Genomic DNA, 20888 nt, shown 5'->3' with positions numbered 1-20888 from the left:
TTTTCACTATTGAAAGAAGGAAAAAGGGTTTATTGTGTGTCATTTACCTCTCCCATGCCATGTACATGTACTGCGCCGTATTTACAAGTTGGCCTGTGAGCCAGTGTCGGTATCATGTACCCCTGCGATGTATGACACCAATAAAGGAAAAATATTTATAAAAAAAAAAAAAAAGCTGACAACAGATTGCTAAATCCGTGGATTGAATTCTACAAATCTGTCAACGGATTGTGGAATCCGCGGATTCTATTGGCAATAATAATAAAAAAATTGAAAAAAGTCAGTCGCCCTTTTTGAGATTGATCTGCAGACCAAAGAAAATGGCCGATCTGCTGCGGATCCAAATCCGCCCCAAAAATGAACCGATCTTTACCAAGGCCCACCTAATTTTAAATCCGGAAACTCCTGCTTCTGCACACACCAACACCCAAGACTCAGATGCAAATGTAGCAGGTCACATTTATTTCAAAATTGTGCATACAGTACTTCCAGTTACGTGACATTTTACTTCCCAGTTCTGTAAAATTTATATGCTGATGTCTCGCTCATTGTCTGGTGATATTTTGCTGAACGCGTACTCATTTTGTGACATTAGTAGCCTATTGAGATTTAGTAAAACGTTTCCAAAAGAATAAAATAAAAATTTTATCTACTGCATTTTGTATAGTTTTGCACATCCCTATATACAAGATAATGTTAACAAAAAGATGACAGCACAAAGGTGTAAATTATATTTACATAAATATACTTTCTTGATGAGACCTTATCTCTAGATATATGTTGTCTTTTCAAATTGTGAAGGTTTTTCAGCCTTGGTCATACTTGCCTGCTGTTGCTTGAAAGCATGAAGTAGAGCGTTAGTGTCAGACACGGTTAGGGGAAATGAAAGTCGTGGCCCATCATAGGAGTCAGGGACTTCAACCTTCTCATAATCCAAAAGCTTTTTTTTCGCTTCACTTGAGGAGTTGAATATATCAGAAATCAAGTCTGCAAAACCAAGTCAGTTTTCAGTCCATGGGACTATAAACATAAAATGTGTTATATTCTACTACTTTCTACATTTTCATTAAAGTATCATAACTTAAATTGTACAGTTACAACTGGTGGCAGGAAGAGATTTGTGCAGTGATTCCCCAGGGCAGAAGACTGATTTTTCGTGCCCTTAGATTAGGGTATCTGGCTGCAGTCACAATTGCAGGGACCTGTACTTTATGTCAGACCTTCCCTGGCTGTCCTGGCCATGCGTGCTGGCTATGGCTTAGCAGCTTTCGCCCAACTTGCCTTGGTTATTACTAAATAGTGGTAACTAACTGTGCTATACCTAACTAGGATTCATCATATGTTCATATCGAGCAGAGTTATCAGTAACCAATTCCTTTTCTAAATATGGGGCCACTACATATACACACACAATATATATATATATATATATTGTGACAGAGTCCCTGACTCAGTAAGCTGGAATGGAGGATGTGTGTACTTTCCAGAACTAAACCAGTTAACCTACAGTTGGAGAACTGCATACACCTGCAGCCTAATTAAGCAGGATACCTGAGAGATGCAGGTTTAAAAAGCAGGAAGTGGCTCACACAAGGAGAGCTTGTTTTTCCCCAGGAGTGTGGAGAGACTTCTCCCGGCTAGGAAGCCCTAGCTATTGCTCTGGTCCCCCAGTCCTGCGAGGAGCTTTGCTGCTGGGACCCCAACCAAGGATAAAGATAAAGATTGCTGCGAGCTGGACACAGCCTGCTCCCCGGAACCGGCGTTCCTGTTTGCTATTGGAGCTACAATACAGATAAGACTTTATTGTTATACTTTGTGATGCACATGTTTTGGGCATAACCAGATTAGCTGGCTGCCCTGTTAGTAAGGGCTCAAGAAGTTGAGTTAGTTTCCCTAACGGGAATAGGTTTTATTTTCTATAATTTGGTTTCTTAAAGGGACAGTGCACCCGTACTTTATTTGGTTGTGGCTAATAAACCACTACAGTTTAAAGTTTCCCATCGTGTCTAGCGTCTTACTGACCCTCCGCGAGGCCGTCCTGCCACAATATATATATATTTATATTATCATTTATATTTCATACATTTTTTCAAAATTTATATTATCACTTATATCCACCTGAGCCTACACATATTTTTGTGTTGTTCTTTGTCATCTATATATATATATATATATAGATGACAAAGAACAACACAAAAATATGTGTAGGCTCAGGTGGATATAAGTGATAATATACATTTTTTTAAAAATGTATGAAATATATTATAACTAATAAAATGGCTTAATTAAAAATAACAGATATTTAACTAAATATTACAACAAACCATAACATGATTGTGATAATGGATTAGTCCAATATAAATGTTCCACTTTTGATAAAATCCAGAGAGGTAAAAGTCCCAAAAGAAGATCCAGGGAGCATTTTTGCAGCTTCAGATAAAAGTGGCATAGCCAACCACAGCGAATCTAAGAACAAAAAAACAAACAGAAGCGCAAGCTCCATAGCATGTAACTGTTTAAACAATAGAGTACATGTATTAAAAAACTGCAGCCCAAAGGAAATGCACTTACAGGATTAAAAAAAGCAACCATACGTGGGAGAGAAATCTCTGTGTGTAGTCATCTGCGGGGGTGGGGGAGTCCAAAGTAGGCAGGGTACACCTGAACAGCTTTGTGGGAGTTTTAGTGCAGAGGTTGGTGACGTCATCATGTGTGGGTGCGTGCACGCGGAGTCCTGGCGTCCTTGCGATCCAGTCAGCAGAATTTTCAAGTGTTGGCAACTATTCTATGCAGGAGCAGAGGACGCGGAGGCACTGACAGGCTTAGTGATTTGGCGCCAGCCCGTGACAGGAGTTGGTGGTGGCTACGAGCTGTTCAGATGTACCCTGCCTACCTTGGACTCCCCCACCACCGCAGATGACTACACACAGAGATTTCTCTCCCACGTATGCTTGCTTTTTTTAATCCTCTAAGTGCATTTCCTTTGGGCTGCAGTTTTTTAATAAATGTACTCTATTGTTTAAACAGTTACATGCTATGAAGCTTGTGCTTCTGTTTGTTTGTTTATATATATATACATATATATACATACATCTAAACACACTCTTCTGTTCAATGGTTTTGGAAAAAGATGACCACTATTCCCAACAATCATTCATTTTGATCGAGCCCCTGCCCGGTGGTAAGAAGCAGCACAAACTCGAGTCTTAACAAGCAGAGAAAACATGTCCCTTATGTGAGATACATTCCTTTAAAAAGCAGCAAGCCCCACCAAAATTAATATTTTTTTAACCTTATCTGAACAAACGTGTCCCCCAGAGCTAAAACGTGGCACTCAAAGCTGCCAGGTTTCATTGATTGCTGAGATATTTTCTTTTTTAACTTGCCAGTGATTGCAGGGAAAAACAAATATGGCTGTGTGGTCACTGAATCAGAAGCTGCAATGCCATCTCACGATAATGTCACGGCTTTCTAACAGTAACTTTAATAAAGTCATATTGTCTCTACCAGGAACAATTTCTTGACAAAATCTCAGGGGGTTCCCGTAGGTTACAGTGCTGCTATCTAGCTGCAGGGGACCCTTTATATCAAACACAGATAAAAAAAATACATGTAAAAAATAAACATCAAAAGGGACAAAGTCTTCGGCTACATACTGTAAAACACATCCTCTTGTGCTTGTTTGTGTACAAGAAATTACCAGTGCAGCGAATATCACGTGGAAATATGACAGCCCAATTTCAATGTTGCATTATTTTCTACCATTTTCAATGTTAGTATACTGTATGACCCATAACCCCATGTGCTTGATTTTTCTCTGAGTGTTTCTAATAATTACACATGATGATTAAATAATAATTTAACTTATTAGATACTTATATCTACTATATGTTTACCCCGTATATATCCTTTAGTAAATAAGGATATACAGATCCACTACACATCCCCATTTAGATGCAGTGACCCAATTTGAACCGGTCAGAACCCAGAAATAATGTAGATTTCTGAATGTGTTAAGATGAGCTGATACATGTTTGTAGCCAATACAATGCAAGCCCCTATCTAATGCAAAAAGGGTGAGATAATATTATATTTTAATTATATTCAAGCAGAAAAATAAATGTTAAATCGTCACCAGCTCCTATTTAATTTTCATTGTACATTTTTAAGACTGTAAATGTAATGGATTTAATTATGTTTGAATCTCTTCTTTCATCGGTATGAGGGTTTGCGTATTTATTTTTTGCTCATATATGATATCCATTCTGGCAAAAGGAAATTAACATGATTTTGCATCATGAAAAGGCGCTTAAGGATAAAAAAATAAAATGAAGTCCTAATTATGTAAATGTTTCCAATGATTCATCCAACACATGTTAATGGTGTTAGGCAATCCTATGTGATATAATGCCTGCAATGTGCCTATTGTATTGTAGCTGACTATTTGTGTAGTTTTGACTAAATAAGTTGTGATCTCTCTATTTATAAATGTGGAATTTTACCTAGAAAATACAGTTGTGTGAAAAAGAAAGTATTCTATGGTTTTACATATCAGGGCATAATAACAATCATCTGTTCCTTAGCAGGTCTTAAAATTAGGTAAATACAACCTCAGATGAACAACAACACATGACATATTACACCGTGTCATGATTTAACAAAAATAAAGCCAAAATTGAGAAGCTGTGTGTGAAAAACTAAGTACACCTTTACTGTTTCCATAGGAATTAAGATGCTAAGTAGCAGACAGGTGCTGCTAATCAAATGCCCTTGATTAATTGATCATCAGCAAGTGTGACCACCTCTATAAAAGCCGAAGTTTTTGTAGTTTGCTGGTCTGGAGCATTCAGGTGTGTGTTAACACAATGCCAAGGAGGAAAGACATCAGCAATGATCTTAGAGAAGCAATTGTTGCTGCCTATCAATCTGGGAAGGGTTATAAGGCCATTTCCAAACAATTTAAAGTCCATTATTCTACAGTGAGAAAGATTATTCAAAAGTGGAAAACATTCAAGACATTTGCCAATCTTCCCAGGAGTGGACGTCCCAGAAAATTCACCCCAAGGTCAGACCGTGCAATGCTCAGAGAAATTGCAAAAAAAAACAAGAGTTACATCTCAGAATCTACAGGCCTCAGTTAGCATGTTAAATGTTAAAGTTTATGACTACAATTAGAAAAAGACTGAACAAGTATGGTTTGTTTGGAAGGGCTGCCAGGAGAAAGCCTCTTCTCTCTAAAAAGAACATGGCAGCATGGCTTAGGTTTGCAAAGTTGCATCTGAACAAACCACAAGACTTCTGGAACAATGTCCTTTGGACAGACGAGACCAAAGTGGAGATGTTTGGCCATAATGCACAGCGCCACGTTTGGCGAAAACCAAACACAGCATATCAGCACAAACACATACCAACTGCAAAGCACGGTGGTGGAGGGGTGATGATTTCGGCTTGTTTTGCAGCCACAGGACCTGGGAACCTTGCAGTCAATGAGTCAGTATTATAGAGTCAAATGTGAGGCCATCTGTCCGACAGCTAAAGCTTGGCCGAAATTGGGTCATGCAACAGGACAATGATCCCAAGCACACCAGCAAATCTACAACAGAATGGCTGAAAAAGAAATGAATCAAGGTGTTGCAATGGCCCAGTCAAAGTCCAGACCTCAATCCGATTGAAATGCTGTGGCTGTACCTTAAGAGAGCTGTATATAAAGAAATGCGCACAAATCTCAATGAACTGAAGCAACATTGTAAAGAAGAGTGGGCCAAAATTCCTCCACAACGATGTGAGACTGATAAAGTCATACAGAAAACGATTACTTCAAGTTATTGCTGCTAAAGGTGGTTCTACAAGCTATTGAATCATAAGGTGTACTTAGTTTTCACACATGGCTTCTCCATTTTGGCTTTATTTTTGTTAAATAAATCATGACACAGTGTAATATGTCATGTGTTGTTGTTCATCTAAGGTTGTATTTACCTAATTTTAAGACCTGCTAAGGAACACATGATTGTAATTATTAAATTCCGGGCATTATTGAAATCCCTGCTCTCTGGTTATAGTTCCTGGCATTATCCATTCAGTAACGGCTCGTAATTTTTGGCACCCTGCCAAGTTTTTCAGCCAATCAGCTTTCAGTTCTCATACACTGAGTGAGAGCAGCTCTCAGACAGGGGAGGTGATTGGACAGGAGGCACCAGCAAGGCACTGACTACTCCCCCTCCCTGCCTGCAGAGAGCACCGCACAGGAAAGTGAGGAGAAAGGTGTGTGTCTGTCTGCTGTGTGTTTTGTAGGTTTAGAGGGGGGCAGCAGAGTCTTGTTTTGTTGGTGTGTGTTGTGTTTGTGTGTGTGTCTTCAGTGTGTGTTTTGTGGATGTAGAGGGTGGAGGAGGACTGCAGAGTGTTTTGCGGGTGTTTACAGGGGGGCTGCAGTGTGTGTAGACTGGGGCTGTAGGTGTGTGGTTTGTGGGTGTAGAGAGGAGCAGCAGTCTGTTTTGTTGTTGTTTGTGTGTGCCTGCAGCGTGTTTTGTGGGTGTAGAGGGGGGCTGCAGTTTATGTCTTCAGCGTGTCTTCTGTGGGTATAGAGGGTAGAGGAGGGCTGCAGAGTGTTTTGTTGGTGTGCGTGTATGTGTGTGCATTTTTGTGGGTTTACTGGGGGGCTGTAGTGTGTGTTTGTGAATGTAGAGGAGGGGGGGCTGCTGTGTGTGTCATCAGTGTGTGTTTTGTGGGTGTAGATGGGGTGGGGGGCTGAGAGATAGATAGATAGATAGATAGATAGATAGATAGATAGATAGATAGATAGATAGATAGATAGATAGATAGATAGATAGATAGATAGATAGAATGCTGTGTGTACAATTTCATTTTAATGAACACGTGCAGTAAAAGCAAAAGAATGTAGACAATCATGCTGATAAAAAATCAATATGACTAGAAAAAAAAAGCCTACATTTAGCCTATAATAGTAACAATCCCCTCAGAACATGGCATTGCTGGCAAATAATGCCCTGTTCTTCGGGAATTATTACTTAAGTAACTTCAGATGTTAGAAGAAAGTGTAAGAAAGTCTGGGCATAATTTGTTTTTTAAAGAAATTAAATATGTGTTATGTTTACTGTATATGTGTGTAGCACCTGTTCCCCCCCCCCCCCCCCTACTCCCCTGCCATGGAAGATCTAGCCACTACATGGGTATTTCCCTGGGTACTGTAGCTCACCTGCTGGTTCAGGTGGTCCGAGTTGCTCCACGGTTGAAGTTTGGGAGCAGCAACAGGGCAGGCTTTCTTGTAGTTCTTACTGTACAGCGTCTCCATCCCATGAAGATCCTTCTGGCTGCAGAATGGTGCCCACAGGCAATACTCCGTTCCAATAATCACACACCATAGTTGGTACAACGGCAGCTTTATTGTACAACAGCATGGTCATCCTCCAGCCCTGGAGCATATCTCCGGAGCTTGAGGCCCCAAGAGCCCCTCCCAATCTCCTTAACCCTCAGATAGGGAAAAAGGTATCACCCTGTCTTTTAATCATCCACCTCAGAGCAGACTCAATTTGGTGAAGCGTCAGCTTTTATATCCGGGCAGAAGGGCTTGTAACACGGCCCCATAACAGGGCAGGTCCAGGTACTGACAGGCATCACACCATATACATGTAACCCAGTCAGTATCCTCCCCAGGTATGACTGTGTAACTGCCGGTGTAAGCCTGCCGATGGATAAGGCAACATAGTACAATTTCCAGGCTGCAACTGCAGGCTAGGCCCTACGCAGGATTTTAACCCCAACACTGCCTGTTCTTACCAGGACTTCAAGTGTTGAGGCCAGTAGAAGGCTATAGCCAGGGGCACTTGGCTACATCCTCCCTCTGGTAAAAATCCTCCTAACGACCCCGAGGAGCATAATTATGCGCCATCAATAATTGTGCCGGCCGACAGAATTATAAAACACATAGCATTACAATAACTGGCGGCATAACTGGTTCCTCTTAGCCAAGAGAACCTTTCGCCCGGGTGCAGTACAGATCCTGCTGTAATTACCTCCCGACTCAAAATGCAGTATATCCCTGCTGTATCTCCCTTTACAATTTGCAGTACCGCCCCTGCTGTATTAGTAGTAATGGTCAAGGTCTGGCTTCCGGACAGGCTTACCCTCCTTATCGGGTATTGTATCCCACTAACTACTATTCTGACGCACAATTTCTGCGGCTTGTTCAGGGGTGTATTCCCCTTCCTCCCACCAATGAGCTACCTGGTCTTCCCGTATGAATATAAATCGGGGTTTCCCCATATGAGGCACGTATACCTGGAACATAGGATCCCACCAGTCCAACCCTCCGCCTCCCACAACAGGCTGACACATTACAGTACTCACAACCGGACACTGGAGATCCATAGACATCCTTGGGGATAGTAGCGGATGTGACAAGGGTCTATGCTCCCCGGATAACCCTACAGCCTCCTCCCAGGGCACTAGGGCATCAACAGGGGGCGTAACAGTTGATTGAACCGGCACTGCAATGTCCTGAGTCCCTTCTTTTATGAGGGGGGAATAATAAAGTCCCGATATCCCCATAAACTTAGGACGGTCTCGGCCAAGAGCCATCAGCAGTAAAACAGCATCCTCCCCAGGTGGTAGTGTGCAGTCGACATCGGCAGTCTCAGCACCACTCACCACCAGGGACAAATCGATCTCCGGAGCGGGAACGCTGGAGGTACCGGCCAGTACCTCGGAAGTGGACACCTCTGCTTTACTCAGCTTGGTTGTGGCACCCACGACAATTGGCTGGTCTGTGGCACCCGCGTTGCTCTGCTGGGCTGACGTAGTCACAGGAACCTCCTGCCAGTTCTGGCAGCGGCAGATTCGCACCGTGGTTGGCATGATTGGTTAGAGAACCAGAGCTGCAGAACATTGTGGATGAAATATTTCATATATCATGTCCATGTAAACTTGCTCTGCACTGGCTGGAGCAATATCTGTAACCGGCAGACCAGTGGGTAGTTACACAGCCCTTTTTCTGGATGGAGAGCGGACATAGGCTGATCCCAGGCCTCCCGCACTGGCCGAAGGTAGGACACATCACACCGGTCAAACCTCGATGTGAGTTCCAGCCCTCCTTTGGGTCAATGGCACCATGGGCACAGGAGCTGTAGGGTACCTTGGCCTTGAAGGGTAGAGCATAGTATTCCCCCAGGTAGCTCATACAACAAGGCCAAGATCTCATACATTTCAATGGAGCTGGCTAGGGGCTGTTCACACATCGGTTGTGCTGGATCAAGGAACACGTGCAACTGGCTTTGGCGGTCTTCACTTCCGGTCACAGCCATACTGAGCCATTGGCTCCTCGAATCCTCCCTCTGGTGAAATCAGGATTCCCAGTCGGAATAGAGGGGGCGCAGCTACGAACTTTGGCGCCAATCCCAGATATTTTGCAACAGTGAGCTTGCATCTTGCAACTCACCACGCAGTTCCTCTGTTGTTCGGCGGGAACCGTGATCAGACTCCAGGATCATCATCAGGGACTGAACTCTCCTCCTTTAGTGCCTGCGACGAGCTCCATCTTGGGGGGGGGGGGTGGGCAGGGAGGGGGAGGGCTGTTTCATGAGCCCACACCGGCTGGCATGCTGCACAGGCAATCTTCCTCCCCAACTGCAAGTGGATAGTCCCAATATGGGTGGCTTTCACGCCAGGTCCCCGGTTGAGCACCCTACCCCACTCGTGGATCTAGCTTATAGTAGTTGAGCACATACTGCAGTCTGCGGGGGGTCCTATCTTTCAAATCACATGTGCTGCAGTGTGCCCTCGGCTGATACGGTGGTGGTCAGGCACCTCTCAACCCTGGAACACAGCGACATAAAGGCACCCAACAGAGAGTCCAAAGTGGGGTGCTACCTTTCAAGACCATCCCCGATAGGCATACTCACTGCGACACCTGGCACGATACGGTGTGGTTCAAACACCTCTCAGACTCTGCATAATATCCCGAACAAGGTAAAATTATGGCCTTGATACAGTGTTTGTCCGGCGCCTCCATCCCATGAGGATCCTGCTGGATGCAGGATGGTCCCCACAGGCAATACTCCGTTCCAGTAATCACACACGATAGTTGGTACAACGGCAGCTTTATTGTACAACAGCATGATCGTCCTACAGCCCTGGAGCATACCCCCGGGGCTTGTGGCCCCAAGAGCCCCTCCCAATCTCCTTAACCCTCAGATAGGGAAAAGGGTATAACCCTGTCTCTTAATCATCCAACTCAGAGCACACTCAATTTGGTGAAGAGTCAGCTTTCATACCCGGGGGTGAAGGGCTTGTAACCCCGCCCATAACAGGGCAGGTCCAGGTACTGACAGGCATCACACCATTTACAGTACCCTCCCCAGGTATTACACTAACTGCCGGTTTAGGCCTACCCCTGGATAAGGCAGCATAGTACCCATTCCAGGCTGCAACTGCAGACTAGGCCCTGCGCAGGAATTTAACCCCGACACTGCCTGTTCCTATACTTATAGTGTTGAGGCCAGTAGAAGGCTATAGCCAAGGGCACTTGGCCACATATGTATAACATAAACATGATTTAATTTGAAAAGAACAAGGTATTCTCTTTACAATATATCCTCTTTACTTCTAGCATTTGTTTTTTCAATTGCTCCTCTATTGTTTTTTTTTATTCTTTGAACCTCAAATGTTTTTTTAATATTGTAATTAATTGAATTCAGTAGTCTCTTGTCCTACACTTGTAGAAATCTGCTTCACGAGCTACTTCATTACAAACGTTGTCCATTTAAATGGACAAAGATGACTAACACACATTCCCAGCTAGCTGAAACACCCACACCCACCACATCATGAATATATATTTATGTCAACAAGAGAGCTACCGAGCGTGGCAATTGTATATAACAAGAGACAGAGGTGCCCAATGCTACATCCCATTGACAAAACATATATGGTAAAAAGTATAAAGTAAAATACTTCAATAATAGTAAATGTGTTAATCAATGTCTGACTGGTAGCAGTTGCTTGGAGGCTTGTGGCACCTCCCCCCAGAGCTCACTCCTCCTCCTTCACCTTTTTAACTTGGGAGGCCTTTTCATTTGCTGCAAGAACAGGACCTATGATGGTTCTTCCCCTCTTACAGAGGTAAAAGGAAATGTTCACAGTGTAGTGTAGGACCTGCATTAATTTGGTTATACCTTGGCGTTGGTTTGCAGGCTTATGACGCTTTGGCCAAAGGGTTAACTAAATAACCAAGTATTTATTATTATTGAAGTATTTTACTTTATACTTTTTACCATATATGATTTGTCAATGGGATGTAGCATTGGACAAAGATGACTGTTGGCAGGATACTGCCAATGAGTCAATAAGAAAGAGTGAGATGTCATAGCTCAGTGGTTTCTGCATTTAGTAACCAAGAGTTTTCTAGGCAAAATTTCGTCATATTTTACTCAAGATGCAATATATTAATTATTGCCCTATTAGAAGAAAGTTATTCAATGTTATACCATTCTTTTATAAATTAAATATAACAGACAGCTGTTAGTCTGTTTACAATATATAAGCCCTGCAACAGAAGTGGGTAGGGGTTCCGCAAAGTTACACAATTCTGTTATTCTGAAAAGGTTGATAACCACCCTCTTCTTTAAATGAACCGAATCTTTCTTGCTCATTACTTGTAGTTTATCCCGTAGTTCTTATTATTCAAGAGAAAGGGAGAGGGGATTTATCTGGGGTTTGCTGCTACACAGATTAAGTCTTACCTGGCCCGGGTCTATTCCATTGTGCAAAGTGGTCCATCATGAAGGTAAAAAAGTTGGAGAGCTGGTGGTATAAAATATAGGATATTTTAAAAGTGATCAGTGGATGAAGCACGATGGTGATTTTCTGTTGCCAAATCTACAGATGTTCAAAGTATACAATGTGCCTCAATATTTTATTACATATGTTATAATTATTTGTTTTTGCTTTCAGATACAATTGTGCTCTATCAAAGCTCCTCCACCAACTTCATCTAAGAAGAAAAACAAGCTGGTGTTACTGACCTGAAGCTGAGCTTGTTCTTCAGCATATTCTATGGACTGAAAAATGCTGAGTGTGTAACGCCGTCTCATTTCTAGCCGAGCAGTGTAAGAACGGTACCATTGTTGTATAAGAATTGCTGCTTTAATTGCTAAAAAGAAAAAGGCAGAGAACACAGAAACAATAAACACAAGGGGAAACAAATAGGACTAACGCAACGAACTTTTAGTATATAACCAACTTAAACACAATAATGGCAAATAACAGTTCTGTAGCGACCCCAGCTACTCTTTGGGAGGTCCATAAAGGCACAATAAGGGGGCAATTTAAATCCAGCGCATCCTATAGGAAGAGAGTCAAAAACCAAAGACAAGGGGCCTTAACAGAACAAATTGTGTCTCTGGAATTTGACCATAAGAGAAACCCCTCCCAAAAAAACTATAACATTTTTACTCAAGAGAACTTGGTAGGTTGCAATTAGAAGATACAGAAAAAGCCCTAAAATGAACATAATAATATATTATGACAAAGGGAAAAAGGCTGATCGACTTTTATCCAGCAGACTCAGAGGTTGTAATAGCAAAATAATGTAACAGTTTTTAATCCAAGCTATACGACCTAGTCTTATCAGATCCATCCTCATTTTAAATAGGACATTGGAGACATTTGGATTATGGGGCACATTCCTCAAGGGTGTGCCGGCTCTATAGAAGTCTCCCACAGCAACACTAAAAATTCCTGGGAGAGGGGGGGAGCCGAATCAGAATCCAGAGGTCCACTTTCACCCTTACTGTTTGCCTTAACAATTGAACCACTAGTGGCCAAAATTACGAGAAATCCCAATATACAAGGCATATGAATAGGCGATAAAGTATACACTATAAGTTAGCATTGTTCAGGGACTATGTTATTTTGACCATACAGACGTGCCTTTGTGGTTTCTCCTGCTAGCCTCGTTGCATTCTGCAAATAAGCCCATCCTGCGCCGTGACATGGTCCAAGGCAGGTGTCCCTGCGTTTGAATGGGACTCCCGCTGTGTGAATCCTACCGGGTTCCTGCTGTCTGTAAGAGATGCGCAGTCAGAGATTGATTGATTCAGTCTCTCTACCTGCGCTCCTTTATCAGGCAATCGCGGGGCTTTTATTTTAATATACAGTACTGTAGCTGGGGGTCTCCGGAGCGGAACCACATTGATTTCAGGTCCGGGGATCCCCTGCTTCCCAAGTTACAGGCCCCCAGCCGGCGGCCATGGTTAAATTCTCCCACGTCATGTGACCGGGACATTTAACCGCATAGGAGATACCGGCATCCCATACCGGGGCCTGTATCTCTAGAAGCAGGGGTCCCCAGACCTGAAATGAATGCGGTTCAGCTCCGGAGACCCCCTGCTACAGCACAATGTTATCAAAATAAAATAAAAGCAGCTTCATTACCTTAGCGGCTAACCGCTAAGGCAATGAAGGGGTTAAGGCAGACTACCAGGTTTATTGGGGGCAGAGGGGGTGAGTGAAGAGGGGACTTGGCCCAGGGTGTGTGGTTAGGCCTACCGGGAAGGTTGCAGGAGGAGTTAACCCCTTCATTACCATACCGGTAGTTACCGCTATGGGAATGAAGGGGTTACCTCCACGACCCACCCCGTAGGCCTAACCACACATCCTGGGCCAAGTACCCCCTTCACTCACCCCCTCTGCCCCCAATAAACATTCCAAAAAATAATGCCAATAAACCAATTGATTGGCAGAGTGGCACACCCACGCCCTGTGGGCATGGATTGCCACTATGCCAGTCAATATGTAAGCTGCAAATAAAAACAACCACCCCATAAATACCTGCATCAAATAAAAAAGACATTACTGTACATTTGAATAAAAAAGCCAATACTGTACCAACCTAAAAAAAAGAGAAGGAGAAAAACTGGAAGAGCACTACTGTAGGTATCAAAAAAGTAGAAAGGAGGGTGCGTATTCCATAAAAAGATTATTTATTGGTCATGGAAAAACAGGGCAATGGAGAGCCCTACCAACGTTTCACGCTTCACAGAGCGCTTTCTCAAGGTATACATATCACAACTTTATTAACATATATAGACACAGAATGACATAACCAGCCAATACTCACAGCTCACATGCGATCCACCCACTTTGATTGCTAATGGTCTTCTGATGTGTATGCTAATGGTCTTCTGATGTGTATGCACCTAATCAGTATATTCAGACACAGAGACGACAGTGACTAACTCAGCCCCCAACTACCAATCCGGAGACATGCGTTGTCTAGCAACCCCCAGTAGTACGCGCTTGCGCAGTAACCAACTGAGGGAGAGTCCTCAATGTCAATGGAGGCCGTGGGGCGTGGGGCGTGGGGAGACGCGTCATCAAATGGCCCTGACTGTATACCTCACTGGGGCTCTAAGTGCGCGCGCATCTGCGCTTTGTAAGACACTAGTCCCTCCCCACAGTGGGAGCAGACACAGTGAGCTCCGGACCATCGGCGGAGTGCGTTTGCGCAATACCAACCGTCGCGTCAGAGGCTCACAGAATACCCCAAGTGCGGGGTGGGAGAATGAAAAGCCAGAGCGCAGAATTATGCGCAGCACAGAGGATGAACACATAGTGTGCTGTGAAATAAAAACAAATAACATTATTAAAATCAATAAACTTAAAATATATATTAACAAAGAAAACATATTTGTAGAACCCCCCTGTCTTAATCTCTTCTAAATTATGTTACTCGACCAGAAGGGGTGAATAAAAACTAATCACTTGACATAAGTATAGTCAAACCAACATCCTGATTTGTTTAGGGAGCTGAAGATGGTGAATAAATAGAGTGGATATAGAATCGCAAGCAAAGAACATGAGATTGAGTGGATAAATCTAATATAATGTGATGATAAGATGTTATTTGTCTAGAATAAAAAAAAGTGGTGTACATTACTTGCTCTGGTTATAAGTTGCATGTTCAGTAAACCTGTCAATATATATTGCATGTGTATTTATTGTATTGGGTCCTGTGAGGGGGTTATCCGGCACTGTCCGGATCCTTCGCAGGTGGAGGCGCTGCCACCGGAACCAACCAGGTACACTCCAAGCTCCCAGCAGCGGAGGTTCAGGCCTCCTGTGAGCCAACAGATAACACGCACCACATTACACTTACAGATGCAGCCACCAGTATTAGAACACATGTACCTGGGAAATACTGGGGCAGTCTCACAGTAAATGCATCAACATTTCTGTGAGATTCTTAATGGCCCATCAGATTAACACAGCCGGGGGGGGGGGGGGGGGGGGTCCCTGCAGTCCCATTCAAACTGAATGGGACTGCAGGGACCCCCCGCTGTGTTAATCCGATGGGCTATTAAGAATCTCACAGAAATGTTGAGGCATTTACTGTGAGACTGCCCCAGAATTTAAAAGGCAAGAGTTCTAATACTCGTGGCTGCATCTGTAATAGCCGTCTCACCTCCCAGAGGGTGGGGGAAAACAGCGCTACACAATATTATACTTAAGTACAATGCCCCTTAGCTGATTCAAAATAGTTTTCTGCACCTACTGTCTTTTCTTCCACTTTTCCATTTTGACATATTACAGTACATTGTGGAATCCTTTAATAGTTTTCCGTTTTGGAGGAAACATATATATTAAAAAAAAAAAACACATTGTGATTTTCTGAAAACTGCACTTTATCAAAGGTAAGAGAATAGGGCAAATAAAGTCTCTGCTAATGTTCCAGTTACAAAAATAATTTCCACAGTATGCAAAAAGAGTGGTGCAAAAGGAATAAAGGCACACATTAAATATACTGAAGAAAAGACAGACCAGGTCTCTCATCTGATTGCTCTCTACAGTGCAGTCAGATGATAGGCCTGTTCTGTCTTCTCTTCGGTATATTTCATATAGTCTCTCTAAAGTAGCCCTGAACCTGATTTTCACTCATTTACATATGAAATCCCAACATGGACCCTACCGAAAGCAGTAAGCATACAGATACAGACTAATATTCGAAATCGCCCATTCCAAATTGAGGATCTTAACTAGACTGAGCTGGTCGCATGGCAACATAATCTGGCACCAAAATAGTTAACCCAAAACAACTAAACAATACCAAAATATAATAAATAAAGGTAACAAGTGTCACTGACCTTTCTCTGACTTTTTGGCTTGATTTTCAGTGTTTACAGAAGCACCACATCCCATGATTTCAATCCCGGAGCTGTGCTGCAGACACCGACTCTCTGCGCTGGCTATACTCGGTTCTGTCACAGACACAAAGGAGAGGTGTGTCAGGAAAACACAGGGGAGGTGATTGAGAAGAACAAGACATTAAATTACAAGGGACTGCTGGATGAAATAATTAAAATTTGTTTTGAAAAATGTCCCATGATGAGGACACTGATCTTCTCATAAACTGGTTCACAACAACTGAAACATCTGCTTGCTGTCACTTTACACTTCAGGTTACATGGGTGACTCTTGTTGTTCATCTCGGTGGGTACACAGCAGGGCTTTAAAGGCAGTTTTTCCTCAATCTCTTATAACACAAACTCCTATTTATATGATCCAGTTTCTAAGCAACCATTTGGTTTTTCGCTAGTTAACTTCATTTATGCTCCTATAAAAAGAGATTAGGAACTGAAATAAATACCTATTCCGTAGTAAAGTTTGCATTTACACTTATAGTGTTAGAGTCACAGGGCCAACTTAATATCATATTTCAAATATGACGCACAATTTTTATTAATAGTACATTAAAATCACACCATAGCTTGTTTTCTCATGAGAATCCCTTCAAATTTATCTGAGCACCTTTAGATAATAGCCTCCTAGTTGAGAAACACTACGTTAAGAAGTCCCTATCCTATAGATCAATGTTTCCCCAACTCTAAACCTAATTTAATTAAGCACACCAGGCACAGTGAGAACGTGCTGTGACTATTAAAGGTCCTTGTTCTTTAAAGGGCATCAGCACTGATCTGGTGATGGTGTTTTCCACGTGAATCCCTAAGGGCCTTATTCTATATAGTCCAAAGTTGTCCATCGGGATGTTTTTAGCTAAAGTCCTCATTGAACTTCTGGCTACGTTCGAATCGTACTGCATTGAATTAACTGCTAAGTATCCCACTTAATAATGTTAGTGTCAGCAGCAGTCTTGGCTTTTCGCGTTTCTGGTGCATGATGTCTATAATAATTTAATTGATATGAATCCTTGCACATATAACTGATTAGAGACGGGCAAGGTGTAGGGAGTTATAAAATACCCACTCCAAAACTGGGTCAATAATACGTGAAGAACATTAAAAAACAAATACAAAAATTGTGATTAAGAACCAAATAAAGAAATACATAATGTAGTGTAAACAAACCTAATATCAATGTGTTGGTTCTTCACTAAAGCCATCAACTTGACCCCAAGCACTTCATGAAAGCATCTTCATAATTTGTTCCGCTAAATCATCTGATGCTTCCAAAAGATAGGTCAGGTTTCTAATGTGTATCAAATCTTTTTTCACTTTCTCTATTGAAGATAAATCTTTTTGGGAAAGTTCAGAATTCAAAATAGATGCACACACTCACAATTATCTCCCAAGGAAAAGAAGCAAAAGAGAACCATTTTACAATACATTCCGCTTAAAAAGAATAGAACATCTAGAAGAGGCAACAGAGCAGGATCTAAGAATGGCAACAACAAGATACATATAACTTCCATGACATCTTCCAATCCAGGAATATTTCATCTGTCTCTCACTTTAGAACAAGAGAACCGTTTCAAAAAAAGGTTTATCCTTCACACCCAATTGTGGACAACATTGATTAGAACTTTTTGTAGTCTTAAACAAATGCATTCGTAAGTTAACTCTGCAAAGATTTTTCTTGAATAGAGAGAACAACAAAATTCCTATTTTCAATATGTTTTATTCACAAGATTTGATACACATTAGAAACTGGATAAAAAAAGAAGAAAGCGCAAAACCCTCATAGTGTAGTATATAACAAATAGTGTTTATTTAAAAAGGTAAATATGCACGTACAGAATAGAAAATCAAGTAAGCGTGTAGGTACAGTATAAAAACCAATAAAGGACAGTATGCTTCTCTGACTGCTGCACAGGATCCACGGTGACTACCACGTTCTCTCTCAAGAGCTGGGTTATGGCTGCAGATGTTGTAGTGGTTCACACCTTTCTACACTGGCGACACACTTTATTCGAGCTCGGCTAGTCCCACGAATTCGGGTATACCCGGGTGTATTGAGGTTTATGACTGTTTTCTGCCCGAGTGCATTGAGGTATTTTCCAGGCAGGGATTGAAGCATTTTATTCCCGCTGGCTGCAATACTGCACAGTATATATATATATACTGCATTACAATTCATGAATTTATGCCATCTGGTAGACACGCGAAGCATTGCAGCCTATTAAATCCTAATCATTATCATTTAACAGATCAGCCGCCCGTCAGCCAGGCATGAACCCAGGCTGGGAAGGCAAACGCAACAGGGCTTGTCAGAGGTGAGGAGCGGCGCATTCCAGGTATCTGCCAGGTACATACTGGGTATTTGCTCGAATAAAGTGTGTCGGTGCAGTATCCCTCCAGGAACCGGAGCAGTCAGGGCCAGCAAAGTAGATGGAGGAATGCCGATCAAGACCCGCTTTCTCCAGCAGCTGCAGCCCACAGACACTAGGCTACTACCCATTCATCCAGCCCCTCTTCCCCCAATAAAGAAAAATAAACACAACAACCCTACACCCCCCTCCTCTACCCCCAACAACCCCCACAACACATACTATCCAAAAACACATATTATCCAGATATGGATAATAGCTCATTTGCCCATTCTAAATCAAACATTAGCCAGCCAGCATAAATAAAGTAAATAAAACTTCTACATACCCCTGCCATGATGAAGGTCGTCCTCATCATCATACTCTAGGTCCAAGTCCTCCGTTGGCAGCAAGAGTACAAGAAAAAAATACAATCTAATGGCCCCTAACCCCTTAATCCCCGTAGCGGTTAATAACCACTATAGTAATTAAGGGGTTTACCCACCCTCCCCCGCTACCCACCTGGGAGGCCTAACCACCCATGGGCCACTATACCCTCTATCCATTGATTGGCACAGTGGTACATCATACCCATATAATATGTGCATGATAAGCCACTATAGCAGTCAATGGCCACCCTATTAAAAAAATCATCCAGCCGAAAAATACACAACAATTAAAGAAATACACAAGCACCAAAATTATTCTAACACCAAAACCGCAAAAGAATAAAAATTATGTTATACCAAAATACTAGAACAAATTAAATAAACACCTAACCAACAAAAGAATTCAAGAAAGAAAACCGCTACTCTTGATGCCAATGGAGGACATGGACCTGGAGTATGGTGATAAGGATGCCCTTCATGATGGCAGGGTAAGTATAAGTTTTATTTACTTTATTTATGCTAATGTTTGATTTTGAATGGGCATATGTGGATAATAGTAATTTTGCCCATTACTATACTGTACGTGCTGGGAGGTGGGGTTGTTGGGGGTAGAGGAGGTGGGTAGATGGGTTGTTGTGTTTTCAATGTTTATTGTGAGTAGCGAGGATGGGTGAAGTTGGCATTTGGCCCTTGCAAAGGGTATTTATATCTTCCAGGTGGGTAGCGGGAGGGGTTAACCCCGTTATTACCTTAGTGGTGTTAACCTCTAAGGTAATGAAGGGGTTAACTCCTCCCATAACTCCCTGCAAGGCCTAAACACCCCCCAAGGGCCAAATACCACCTTCGCACATGGCACCGGTAGTTAATCCCTTCATTGCCTTAGCGGTTAGCCGCTAAAGTAATGAAGTTGCCAGTAAATGCAATTTTATTGCATCGGATTCATGCCTGGGGTCTCCGGAGCTGATATTAATGTGTATCAGCTCCGGAGACCCCCCGCATCAATCCGATGCAGGAAATATGCATTTTTTTTCTAAGTCCCTCTCTCGCGCGCCCCCCAGCTTCACGCCAACTTTTTCTGGCGAGAGGAATTTGGGAGGAAATCGCCATTTTAGAGCCTTGATCACCAAATCGAAGCTACTAGAATTTTCCGAATGTCAAAACTGGCGATAAGGGGCTTATCGCGACACAGATGGCGATGTGTTTTGGACGAGAGCCAAAAATAGCAATTAATGCTTTCGCCGCCCACTTATCGAGGCTTTCTGAATCGCTGTAGCTATTTTTGGTCGATAATAGCTAAAAAGCCTCGATAAGTGGGTTATAAAGCTGCTAGCATAGGCCCCAAAATGTGAGGTTTTAACGGGCCAATTTTGTACAAAAAGGCTACAACAGACAAGTACTATTGGAATCTTACCAAAAAGCAAAATTATGCAATAGGTCTCAGTTATTGGAACGTTTTTTTTGGCAAACTTTAATAACACACACTCCACGCGCACACACGCACTTTCCCTACCTGTTGATTGTGTGCTTTCAGTTCTGTGGGGCTGCTGCAGTGCTGTGAGCTGCTTTGTGCTTGTGTCTTGACCCCGCCCCCCAACATGGCTGCACCCACAACCCGTTTTGGCTACGCCCCCCACGCCAAAATAAGGAACCTACAGACCGCCGATTGCGGTGAAGCACTGTGCACGCACTGTGCACGCGCAAGGCGGGCATGCAGGCGCGTGCATAGGGGCTTTAGCCTCGTGGAACCCATGATCACGGTGGCCATTTTATTTTATTTTTTAAATTATACATTTTTTTTTTCTCGTAATCCCGGTTATAGCGCAGTCTTATTCTGTGGGCCACGAGCACCGCAGGTTCAGCTGTACAAACAAAATGGTAGTTTATATCCTATTAAAGGTTATATTAACTGTGTTACCTCTTTTAGTATCTACATGTTAACGTATCCA

At 42.6% G+C, this 20888-nt stretch overlaps 1 protein-coding gene across 6 annotated transcripts in view; it reads right to left on the bottom strand.

The window, feature by feature from the left end:
* The window catches only part of PPEF1 (protein phosphatase with EF-hand domain 1), a 138606-nt gene that overhangs the window by 69875 nt on the left and 47843 nt on the right, over positions 1 to 20888 (bottom strand). For 5 of the 6 annotated variants that reach the window (XM_075594287.1, XM_075594284.1, XM_075594283.1 and 2 more), the window contains exons 2-5: positions 16155 to 16268; positions 12036 to 12163; positions 11754 to 11814; positions 827 to 987 (exon numbers count right to left, since the gene is read on the bottom strand). In XM_075594287.1, the coding sequence (XP_075450402.1) occupies positions 827 to 987; positions 11754 to 11814; positions 12036 to 12163; positions 16155 to 16209 (405 nt within the window). In that variant the 5' untranslated portion in view covers positions 16210 to 16268. Of the gene's footprint in view, positions 1 to 826; positions 988 to 11753; positions 11815 to 12035; positions 12164 to 12942; positions 13076 to 16154; positions 16269 to 20888 lie in introns of those variants that run through there. The other variant, XM_075594285.1, reaches the window with a different exon arrangement.

Source organism: Ascaphus truei, chromosome 3, assembly GCF_040206685.1.
Source record: "Ascaphus truei isolate aAscTru1 chromosome 3, aAscTru1.hap1, whole genome shotgun sequence".
NCBI classification, from domain to species: Eukaryota; Metazoa; Chordata; class Amphibia; order Anura; family Ascaphidae; genus Ascaphus; species Ascaphus truei.
Note: the sequence above shows the minus strand (reverse complement) of the source record. Positions and strands in the feature narration are given on the sequence as shown.